Raw genomic sequence first — 13,098 nt, 5'->3', positions numbered from 1 at the left:
TTTCTATATATAAACACTGTTTGAGAACATGTGTTTATGTGTGTGTGTATTTAAGAAAACTTTTTCAACTGATAAATGTACCTCAACAGAATTTTAAATGTAATCTTCAAAAATGGTGAAATATTATCCCTCTGAAGTTATCTTAGGCCATGTTAATTATCACCATATGTGCTAAATTGCTTTTTCTTAGATATTCATTGTTTTTCTTTTTTTTAAAAGAGTATTATTAGCAACGTATTAACGTTTGTCATTCTCCTCTTGTAAATAAATTTTCTATTAAGAAGTGAAGCAATCAAAGCGGTTGCCTAATAACTTTGAGTTTATCATTGAAAACCCTTGGTAGGTACCATATAACTCATATAATTTGATTTTAAACAAAGAAGTGAAAATGTATACTCATAAGATATATTTATTATCATCTATAACATTTGACAAATGAAATAGTGCCTTGAATCAGCGAGGCAGGAAGCAAGGCTACCTACCTTTTAATCACATGTATGATTAGGTCCTTATTCTGGCAGAACTTTCCCCCTAATCCTAGCCTGAGGGCAGAACAACCAAGAAGTACAGTCCCATTCTACAACATTCTCTATCTACTAATTCATGAAGGACTCAAAATTGTAACTAACCTAGGAGGCAGATATTAAAAAAGAATTCAATATAGACACCTCCAAAATCTGACCAAGATGTTAGATAATGTATTACTAGATAGATTATGGTACAAATACATCCCCTAATACCATGCAACATTTAATGATATTTTTAAAAAGTAGTTAAGTGGAATAACAGTCATGATATAATAAGTAGAAAGACACAATGTTATAAAAATATGTATAATATTAATAGTATAACATTTGGGAAAACTATGTACATGAAGTTATTAAAATGGTAGTTAACAATGGTGACCACTGGATAATCATAATCTAGAATATTAATTTTTTCTTTTGCCTAAATGGAATTTCTAATTTTCCAATATTGGTCATGTATTTCTTTTATAATAAGGAAAAAAATCCTATTTTAATGAAAGATTTTTAGAAATAAAATAGCATAGGGTCACCATTTGCAACTTAAAATATGTATGGGTTCATACACAGAACTTTCCTGGCCCTTCCTCTTCTGTATCGATCTAATTTGTTATTTTTTAGACATCTTCCCCACTAGGTTTTATACTTCTCCAAAGGAAAGAGGCCATATATATTCTAACTTAGTAGCCAATGTACCAACTTTCGCAATACAAGTCTTACATAAATAAAAGACAAATAAGACCATAAAATAAAAATTTAAATGTGTTTTTTTTCAACTCAAGAAATAGTAAAATTATTTTAATAATTTTTGGAGGTTCAGAGGTTATTTTAATTTCTTTATTCTAAGAGCTTTAATTCCTATTCATGGGGCAAGTGAGCATTCTGGATCAAAGAAGTACAGAGTTGAAAATAATATTTATTTATAATTTTTAATTTTACCTCTGCTAGTGTTGAATCAAAACTTACCTAAATTCTATATTATTTTAAAATAAAGCCTGTGAAAAGAAATAGATTTTAGAGTATTTAATGAAAACAATAAATCTTAACATAATATGCAAAAGAAAAGAAATTAAAACTATGGCAACAAACTTTAAAATATTGTACAAACCAAACAAATAAACTTAATGTGTTTGCTGTTTCATAATTCCTAAAAATAATATAGCTGGCAAGGAGTGACCGTTTCCTGTTAATATAGTAAGAGGAAAAAACACGGTTAATTTGATATGTAGAAGCTATGCTTGAGGCTTTATTTCCTTAAATCTGGAAGCAGTAGGAATAAAAAAGAGAGAAAAGGAAGGAGAGGAATGAGAGGGAAGAGAGAGAGAGAGAAAGGCAGAGACAGAGACAAAGAGAGATGGAAAGATGAACCTATGAACGTTAGCACCTATTGTATGAACCATGCTGAAGAAATGTGCTCCTTGCAAGAAATTCATGGAGAAAAAAATTCTCTCTGAGCACCAACTTTCTCAATATATCTAGAATGTTTAAACCCAAGTTATATGTCTAGGGAGTTTATTGTCAAAAACAAGTCTGATAAAATAAGGGAAAATAAAAAATATTAAACTTCAGTTCTCACCATTCTCAAATAGATTATTTAACTATACCTCACCCCCTATACACACATTTGATGCTTGGCCATTCCATTTGAATGATAAAACAAAATTTCGTTTCTGGGAAAATCTCTTATATCCTGTACTGTATTTCCATACAATAATGATTAATGTTTTTAACTTTCGTAGTTCCATCTACGCTTTTAAAGAATATTTTTTCTTTTATAGGGAGCAGTTGGATTTTCCTTTTCTTATAAAAGGAGTCTGAAAAGGGGCATTATTGTTAAATATTTCTATACTGGACAGAAAGAAAACAACTTGTCTTTTGCTAAATTAATTTAATCCTATTTGTGTACTGCTCTCCCCAGCATTGTCATCTCCAGCAGGTAGTTACTTTGGAGTCTAGCCCAGCTTGTGCCCTGGCTCCTTTATAAGTTGCCTTCCTCATAACTTGTGTTTTCACTCTTCATCCCTGTCTCCATTACCAAAACCAATCGCAATTTCACGCTGGAAGAATCTATTCAGCTTCGGAAGCGTATTCTAAGACCATGTGACCTCTGACCCTGGCAGTTAGTATGATATAAACTTAAGTTCTACAGACATGAAATGGGATCTTGTTCTTGAACAGTTTTTTATAGCTGTTTATCTCTCTGGTCTGACACTTTCAAAATGCGTATATTGATAATCTCTTAAATATTGGACTATATAATGGTGTACCAGTTCCTATGAATAAACCCATGTCCAAATTATACCTGGAATTTTCAATTATAATTGTTTTCTACTTACTCCCCTTGTGTTATATACCTATAATATCATCTTGGATTCCCTGGAGCTTTCATTGATTTTGACTTGATTCAGAGAATCGCTATAACCCTTGAACGTTGTATTTGCTACCAGAGGATAAGTGCAATTCTTTAATTATCCTGACACATTTACTTGAAAGAGTGAAAATACATAATCTTCTCAAAACCTGAAAAATTAAGAGGTTAAATACTTTAATTCCAGTCTAATAACCTCTATTAACATTTTTTGCCTTCAGTTTTGATTGTATATTTCTGTTCTGTTTACAATTAGATAGTTTTAATTAGAGATGCATAGTTGAACAGCCTCTTTCCAAGTTAATTTTTCAATCTTCATTAGTGCATCTGTTATTCACTTAGCACTTACATTCTCAAAATAGAAATTATAGGAACGATCTATTTATTGATTTATTCATTCTTTCAACATGCAATTATTAAATATCTATTTTTTGACAGTGACACCAGGATTGAAGCCATTAATCTAACACTGGATTTAAAAAGAAAGGAAAAGAAAGACATATCCTATTGTAGAATGATATTGCTTTAGGCCTTATCAGTAATCTACAGATACTATTTTATGTAGCCAAACTTAAAATGAAACAACCATTTTGCACCAAAATTTTGCCTCATTTGAAAAAATAAAAACATTAAACCTATGTATTAATTTTGTTCCTTATCAGTAACTTAAGTTGTATGTGTAAAGAGGGAAAAAACACTTGCTTGCTTAATTACACTCAGGTCTGCTTGCTTTATTACACTCACAGTCAAAGCAATTTTGTTCATTTTATAATAACTGAATTCTAATTTTCCTGCATTGTTTAGTTAAAATAGTCTTCTATGTAAACTGTTCCTTAATCCCTAGTATGACAATGCTTCTCTTTTAATAAACACTATCAAATATTCCACAGTTTTTTTTTTCTTATACGTGCTTTAGTATCACCAATTTTAATAGTAATTTCACTTAATTAGCTTTTTTAAAAAACTATCACTGTCCAAGGTTACAAGTGTCTAATTTGCCCCACTGGGAAAACTAAATATTTAATACCATGAAACTTTTATATACGAAGATTATCATAGAAGCCTCTTGATAGCCATTCTTGTCAAAATATTTCTGGAATACTAATTCAGTCTTGAATTCTACTTCTTCTTTAATGACCACATTTTTCTTTAATGAATTCATTCAAATTGAAAACAAAAGCCCCAAATAAAACATATGCAATGCAGGAAAATTTAGACTTCCACATGCCCAAATGGGCTTATCTAAGTATTGGTTAATTAGAGACTGAATATTTTATGATTTTCTTAAAGAGAAAATTAACATTTTAGTAAGGCATTACTTTATGAAATCTTATATTTGCATAATGTTAAATCAATACACACAGGTATATAGAATGCTTTATCTTTACAAAAACCAAGAGGTTGTATACAAATTTGTTTGGGGTAGAAGTAATACTAAAACACTCTTTGAAACTTTCTCTTCCCTTGCTTTATCTTCATTTTCTTGCCAACTATGCTGTTTAATTTACTACCTCAATTTCGTCTTTCAGGTCCTTAAATATATTGGGTTGGCCAAAAAGTGCCTTTGGTTTTTTAAGTCAAAATAAAAGGCACATTTTTCATTTTCACCAAGAACTTTATTGAACAATGTATTCGCCCTTTTGTTCCACTACCTTCTGCCATTTTTCAGGCAACTTTATAATTCCGTTTTCCCAAAACTTTTAATCTTTTTGAGCAAAGAACTGTTCCAGGTGCCTTTTACAGTCTTCCAGGGAATTGAAATTTTTTCCAGAATTTTGTAAAGACCGAAATAAATGCAAATCTGAAGGTACAGTCTCTGGTGAATATGGCAGAAGAATCAGAACTTCCCAGCCAAGCTGTAACAGTTTTTGCCTGGTCATCAAAGAAACATGTGGTCTTGTGTTATCCAGATGGAAGATTATGCATTTTCCATTGACTAATTCTGGATGCTTTTCGTCAAGTGCTGCTTTTAGTTGATCTAATTGGGAGCAGTACTTGTTGGAATTAATTGTTTGGTTTTCCAGAAGGAGCTCATAACAGAGGACTCCCTTCCAATCCCACCATGTACACAACATCACCTTCTTTGGATGAAGACCGGCCTTTGGTGTGGTTGGTGGTGGTTCATTTCACTTGCCCCACCATCTCTTCTGTTCCACATTATTGTACAGTATCCACTTTTCATCGCCCGCAACAATTTGTTTTAAAAACGGAATGTTTTCATTACGTTTCTGTAGAGAATCACACGCAGAAATACGGTCAAGAAGGTTTTTTTCACTTAACTTATGTGGAACCCAAACATCAAAGTGATTAACATAACCAGGCTGGTGCAAATGATTTCCAATGCTTGATTTGGATATTTTGAGTATGTCGGCTATTCTCTCACGTGGTATAATGTTGATTGTTCTCAGTGAATGTCTTGATTTGATCCCTATCAACTTCAACTGGTCTACCCTACCGTGGGGCATTGTCCAGAGAGAAATCTCCAGCACGAAACTTCACAAACCACTTTTGACAGGTTTGTTCAGTCACAGCACCTTTTCCATACACTGCACAAATCTTTTTTTGCATTTCAGTTGCATTTTTACCTTTCTTGAAATAATAAAGCGTAATATGCCAAAAATGTTGCTTTTTTTCTTCCACCTTCAGTATTAAAATGGCTACACAAAAATTCATCAATTTGGTAAGTTTTTTTTTTAAATGCATGCCGATATGATAGCTGTCACAATACAATCTAACAAAATTGTTTCAAATTAAAGACAACTAAGAGCTACCAGAGCCATCTTACAGGAAAAAACGAACGAACATTTTGGCCAACCCAATATATGTTCCTCAAGGTCTGATATTTGTTTCTTTTTCCTTCTCTCTTTACTTTAACACTGCTTTTCCAATTCCTCGGAGGTTTAGCTAATCCCTGGAAAATAGTTGCTCTGGCCCTTTCTCCTGACAGTTGGCTCCTATTTTCAGACTCTCAAATTCAACTTATCCCAAGCCAGTTCGTATTTATTTGCACTAAGGCAACACAGATGTCCATTATGGTGTGACCAAAATGCTGTCAGTATGGTAATCAATATAGGCAGCTGTGAAAGTTAATCACAATCATGTGAACATCATATTGAGTAAGAGAAAAACTGAGCACGGCTGTAATACTATAAGAATAAGCAGACACAGACAAGTATATAATGATGGTTATTCAGGCATAAAGTGGTTAAGATCAGTAATAAAGAGACAATTTATTGTGATAATGAATAAATGAAGTTAGGGAGAAGAATCATCAAAGGGTTAGAGAATTATATTTGCATGGTGTTATGGGCTAAATGCTGTCCTCCCAAAATTCATATGTTGAAGCCCTAACCCCCAGTACCTCAGAATGTGACTATATTTGAAGATAGGGCCTTTAAATAGATGATTAAGTTAAAATGAGGTCTTTAGGGTGGACCCAAATCCAATCTGACTGCTGTCTTTATAGAAGGGAAAATTTGCATACACAAAGAGCACCAGGGAAACACATGCACTGAAGAAAGCCCATGTAATGACACAGTGAGAAGGTGGCCATCTGCAAACCAAGGAGAAAGGCCTGAGAAGAAAGCAAAGTTGCTGACACCTTGATTTGGACTTCTGTCCTTAAGAACTGGAGACATAAATGTCTGAAATGTCTGTTGTTTCAGCAAGCAGTCTCTGGCACTTTGTTACGGCAGCCTGAGAGAGTAACACAGGTGACCAAATCAGAGGAGATGAACATAAAACATGATTGAGCTCATTGAATGGGACCAAGTAGTTTGACTCACAGAAATGGGATCATTAGGGTTTGGAACAGCACATTTTCAACCTATTTTAAATAATGTCTGTGGGTTATATTGGAGTTATTAATTATGTCTTTCAAATGGTAATGAAAACTATTTATTCTGTGTATAAGCATAGTTACAGACTTTTCCATTTTCCATCCTAAATGACCTTTCCTTGACATTTTCTCATATTCTCTCTTGCTCATATTTCTCTTTTACTCTCTTCCTTCTCTACCACCAAACTCTTACCGCATTCTCTTCTAAGTCAAGTTTCTCAAAATAGTAGTTCATAAAATTAACCTGCATTCCCACTTACTCACCATCACCTTGAAATCCACACATGACTGCATGTCTATCACTGCAGAACCCATATTTCTAGCTCTGTGACAAGAAGTTGGATAGGAAACCAATTTTGAGGATGGAGGAGAGACGTATGATTCAGCTGTTATTTTCTTTCTTTCACTTTTCCACTGAATTTCACCTAACAGAGATAACCAGTACCATATAACCAACACCAGTGGGCCCAATTTATTCCATTTATCACTGGATTCTCATGTATGTTGACAACTGATTATTAGTTCCTTCTTTTCCATTCTCTTTTCTTCCTCAGATTATACAATATCATCTTCTCCCTGGTTCTTCTCCTACCCTCTGACTTTTCTGAGTATGTCCCTTTTCTGCATTTCTCTTTCTTCCACCTGTATTTTACATGCATTGATCTCATTATAAATACCATCTGATTCTCAGATCTGTGTTCCTCTTAATCTGCATCTTCCTTGGATCATTTATTGAGGCTTTAAGCTATATTTTATACTGCTTGCACTCTTCCCTCCCCAATTTACATCTTTTCCAGTCATAACTTCTTCCTGGAAATTAAAATCCAAATCATTACTGGACGGTTCCTCCTGAATGTGCCTTCAGCATCTGAAGGCACATATGGCTATATTCCCTATCTCAAAAAATGACTCTACCATCTGCAAAATCATCTCTATACCTTGGAGTCAGCCTATGCACAACCAACGAATCACTAATTGCATCTGTTGCCCTGAACTCATTCAGAATTAGTTATCAGAAATTATTCACATATTCTTTCTATTACTGTGGTATATATATACTCCAGAACTCTATGCCAGATAACTATTTTTAATATTCATTACTTACCATATTTATGGGATCAACTGGTCCAATGCTGTTTACGTAAACATCAGTTTCAATTACTGTGGGCCTCACTGCAAAATACCAATATAAAGAATGGTCAACTGAAAACAGAACTACCATACGACCCAGCAATCCCACTACTGGGCATATACCCTGAGAAAACCATAATTCAGAAAGAGTCATGTACCACAATGTTCATTGCAGCTCTATTTACAGTAGCCAGGACATGGAAGCAACCTAAGTGTCCATCAACAGACGAATGGATAAAGAAGATGTGGCATATACTCAGCCATAAAAAGAAATGAAATTGAGTTATTCATAGTGAGGTGGATGGACTTAGAGTCTGTCATACAGAGTGAAGTAAGTCAGAAACAGGAAAACAAATACCATATGCTAACACATATATGTGGACTCTAAAAAAACAAAAATAAAAACAAATGGTTCTGGAGAACCTAGGGGCAGGACAGGAATAAAGACACAGACATAGAGAATGGACACAGGGAGGGGGAAGGGTAAGCTGGGACGAAGTGAGAGAGGGCATGGACTTATATATACTACCAAATGTAAAATAGATAGCTAGTGGGAAGCAGCCGCATGGCACAGGGAGATCAGCTCAGTGCTTTGTGACCACCTAGAGGGGTGGGATAGGGAGGCTAGGAGGGAGACACAAGAGGGAGGAGATATGGGGATATATGTATACATATGGCTGATTCATTTTGTTATAAAGCAGAAACTAACACACCATTGTAAATCAATTATACTCCAATAAAGATGTTAAAAAAAAAGAAAAAGAATGGTCAAAGATATAATCATAGGTTGTCTTAAATAAATCTTATTTAAATAAATTTTAATAACTATTACTATTTTACACTTTCAAGAATAAAACATTCTCATTATTAAATGAGGAAGCATGGCCCATTATATAAACACAACAACAATTTCATTTCACAAATAAATTATGTAACTAAAAATTACCATTTTTGACTAAAAACCTCCCAGTGTACAGCCTAAAACTGTCTAAATCATCCATTAAAACTAAGGAAGTGTATTCAGTTAAAAATGCTAGGTAATTTTCTCTGCAATAGTCATAGAATTTTAGGATTAGATGGATTTTAGAGCCTAAACATTGTTATGTTATCCTACTTAGTGCATATCATGATGTGCTAGCAAATGTTAACAAACTTGCTCTTGGACTGGGAGAAAACGAGCCCCGATTTGTACCTTTTGCTGATTTCAATGTTGTAAATACTCCCACAATGAAAGATTTAAAGACACCAGTGTGAAGTCACTGAATACAGAGTCGGGACGATATATAATGAGTGGTTATTGTGAGCCAGTATAAGCTAGTTCGGCACACACTAGAGCTTGAAGCATAGTTATGATGATTAAAGGAAGTGACAGATCTGAAGCGTCTACATCCAGGTCTGATTCTTGTGAGGAGCTTCATTAAATTTGTTCACACCTCCTTCCTCTCTTGTTAACAAAATTCCTTTGGGTTGTTTATAGCTGGTTCCAGTGAAAGGTGTATTTTCATCTAATTCTTAGAATATATTGTACAGCCATCCCTGTGGACTTCATCTGTTGTGTTTTGTACGTAACCATTTGTGTTTTCCAAGTTAGTGTTTAAATGGTATATGCTGTATTCTTATATTCTATCAAAATGTGCAGCACAGGTCAGCCTTTTAAAGTTAATCGAATGATATGATTAACTACTATCTGCAATAGTGCATATTTGATTGTGATTTGGGCTTTGAACCTTTGTCAGGTATTTTTGGCTTGCTATAATGAGATTTACCATAATGATGATAACTTATACTCATGAGATTTTTTTGTTCACTATGAAAAACATTTTCACATAGTTTCTTTTTACTCCCTACCCCCCCTGCCATATAAAGCATAAAGGGTTCATTTACTGATTCAGCAAATACTTGTTGAGGAATGCATATAAAGGTTTCATAAAGAAGACAGGAAGGGAAAAAGACATTGTGAGAAGAAAATCTGTCATAGATCTCATGGAGATTTACATAGAGATAATGCAAATAAAATAAAGCAGAAAAACCACCTTGTAGCCTGAAAGTTTCTATGCTAAAGTAAGCATGTTTCCAGTACTGTATACTCAGTTATCCTTTCTGGATAAGTTTATGTGATTTCCCTTTCTGGCCCAGTACTTACCACTCTTACAATGCAGGCACTATATTAGACCTCGCAGGATGAACCCCCTCCTCTAGTACATAGCTGAATCTGCCTGTCTGAGTCCCTATCCTGTCTCAAGTCTCCCTATCTTAGTAACTTTTAGTCTGTCAGAGCTTCCAGGCTGGTAAGCTTCCATGGAAAACTTGAGGCATTTTGGAAAACAGTGCCTGTATTATTTTAAAACCATATTTATTTTTAATCTTTGAAATTATAAAAAGCCCTACACTTAGAAAAACATACAGTATTTATTTAGTTTGTTTTACCTCAAGCAAATATTTTATTACATGACATACATATTTTCTTAGCTAGAAAAATAAATGGGATTTGTTAGAAATAGTTTTAGTATGCAAAACTATAGGTTTCTAGATTTACATGATACATGACAATGTAATTCGATCTAGTAGCCAACAATTAGATTTCTTAAATAAAAGTAGGTTCTATGACTTATAGAAGGTTATATAGCTTAACTTATATAGCTTAACCTAAGCTGATGACTTCTGAGATGAGTTGCTTTAATCATTTGCCATTTATGTTTGACTAGCTATGAATTGTAACCAATAAATATCATATAATTAAGCTAAATATAACTAGATTTACAGAGTGGTTTTTATGAAAGTCAATTAATAACAATAGGTTTATTAGTTTCATTTAGTATATTTATTAACAGTTATAAGCAATTAAGTGCAATGTACCAGTCTTATCTGATTAGACTTTTTCAGTTCATCTGATAAATCAACAAAAACTGAGTGCCTGCTCTCTATTGCATGATACTTGGGGCTGAACACTGCTTATAACAAGAACTAAATGATTTTTTTTAACATCTTTATTGGAGTATAATTGCTTCACAATGATGTCTTAGTTTCTGCTTTATAACAAAGTGAATCAGCTATACATATACATATATCCCTCTTGCGTCTCCCTCCCACCCTCCTTATCCACAAAGCACTGAGCTGATCTCCCTGTGCTATGTGGCTGCTTCCCACTAGCTATCTATTTTACATTTGGTAGTATATATAAGTCCATGCCACTCTCTCATTTCGTCCCGGCTTACCTTTCCCCCTCCCCGTGTCCTCAAGTCCATTCTCTACGTCTGCGTCTTTATTCCTATTCTGCCCCTAGGTTCTCCAGAACCATTTGTTTTTGTTTTTGTTTTTTTTTAGATTCCATATATATGTGTTAACATATGGTATTTGTTTTTCTCTTTCTGACTTACTTCACTCTGTATGACAGACTCTAGTTTCATCCACCTCACTACAAATAACTCAATTTTGTTTCTTTTTATGGCTGAGTAATATTCTTGAGGACATTTTTATTTACAGGACATACTTTTCACATTTTACAGTAGAGAAAGATGTAGATATGAGTGATCAGTCCTGGTTTCTTGATATCAACATTTCCTTACCTAACTATAAGGCAAATATATGTATGTTACAAAAATATTAACTCTGGCATTAGGGCTTGAGCCACACTATTTCATGATGCGCATACATCAAGTTCTTCTGAGATGGGACAAAAGATATATTACATCAGTAATTCCAGCGTAGAACATTGCTATTCACAGAAGATATTCAATAAATTACACAATGAACATATATTTGCAAACTATGAGCATTTTTTGAGTTGTTATGTGTATCATTTTATAACTTTGAGGTGCTATCATTTGATCCAATCCTTTAAACTTCATCCCCAAAACACGACGTAGAATAAACCTGAAAGTGAATTAAAATATTTCAGATTAATTTTGAAACTACAGCTAGTGCTTATATGCTTCAAACTATAAAAAGGAAAACAACAGAAATCTGTAATTGTTCCTTAATAATGACTTATTACTGCTTTCATTGATTCATGCTATGAACAATACTTTTGGGTGAAATCACTTAAAATACAGGATTCTTAGTAATTGAGTAAGTACTTTCTTGGCTTTATGATTTTCTCAGTAGAAGGTTTGTTCAATTGCAGGATTTTAGTGATATTTAAAAAGGAAGACACCATACTTCAATTAAAAAGTAGGAAAATGAAGCTAAAAGAAAATTGCTATTCCAAGCTTATTAAATGATGTTTAGAAAGTGGGCACACTATGTTTAATTCATCAATACACACAGAGATCAAAGATCTGTTTTTTGTGATAGTACAACAATGACTTAGAAAAGCATGTACTGCCACAGCAAATTACATTTTTGATAGATAGAGGGAAGACAGGTAAAGAGGACACTGAGTTATTTTTGCAAGGCCTCTTTCTGTGCTGTGACTTCTAAGTACTTTGCTTTAAGTATCTCACCAGAATATAAGTAAACTCCTAGTGCAAGTGAGTATATAGAAATAGACATTCCAGGCAACTTAGTAATCCAGAAAATACAAAGAGGAAGGAAAAGAGAAAGAAAGAAAAAAACAGTGAGCTCAACATCGAGTTTCCACGTAGTTAAGGCAAAACCGAAGAGAGCTCACTCTGGGTGGGTAATTGGTTATCAATCAGAAGATATAAACTAAAATGAATTTTAAAAATATTTTCTTCATACTTATTTTTAACCATGCTGTATTCCAATAGTCTAAGATATCTTTAGCATAATATGTAGCTTTTTGGTCACCTTGGATATTAAAATTAATTTAAGTCAGTCAAAAACTCTAATCCTGGAAAATAAGATTAATGGTCTTTTCTTACTGCCCCTCAATGGTATTAAAAAAGAAACAGTCCCACTGATATGGATATTGCAGTTATACAGATTTTGAAAGAACTATGACTTATGTCTTATTGCCCTAGAACAGACAGCAGGGGTTCTCAACACAAAGATGTCATATTTGGGTCCAGATGCTTCTTCCCAGGCCTTACTAACAAGGAATGTCAACTAACATTTGCCATCTCCTTCCCTAGGTCACATATGGACAAATAGACACGTGGATACACATGGAAGAAAAGGTAGATATGGATAAATAGATACTTGAGACTGTGCTGTCTAATACCTTAGCTAGTAGATACTAACACAGATGGCTAGAAAAGATACTAACATAAATTTTGGACAGAAAAGAATGCCTACAAAGATCACTTTAATAATTATTCATATTTGTTTGTTTTCAA

At 33.7% G+C, this 13,098-nt stretch overlaps 1 protein-coding gene across 2 annotated transcripts in view; it reads right to left on the bottom strand.

The window, feature by feature from the left end:
• The window catches only part of GABRG1 (gamma-aminobutyric acid type A receptor subunit gamma1), a 62,841-nt gene that overhangs the window by 24,474 nt on the left and 25,269 nt on the right, over positions 1-13,098 (bottom strand). For both annotated transcript variants that reach the window (XM_060147300.1, XM_060147301.1), the window contains exon 3: positions 7,836-7,903. In XM_060147300.1, coding sequence (XP_060003283.1) covers positions 7,836-7,903 — 68 coding nt within the window. The remainder of the gene's footprint in view (positions 1-7,835; positions 7,904-13,098) is intronic.

The sequence above is a fragment of the Lagenorhynchus albirostris genome, chromosome 4 (genome assembly GCF_949774975.1).
Source record: "Lagenorhynchus albirostris chromosome 4, mLagAlb1.1, whole genome shotgun sequence".
In the NCBI taxonomy this organism is placed as follows: Eukaryota; Metazoa; Chordata; class Mammalia; order Artiodactyla; family Delphinidae; genus Lagenorhynchus; species Lagenorhynchus albirostris.
Note: the sequence above shows the minus strand (reverse complement) of the source record. Positions and strands in the feature narration are given on the sequence as shown.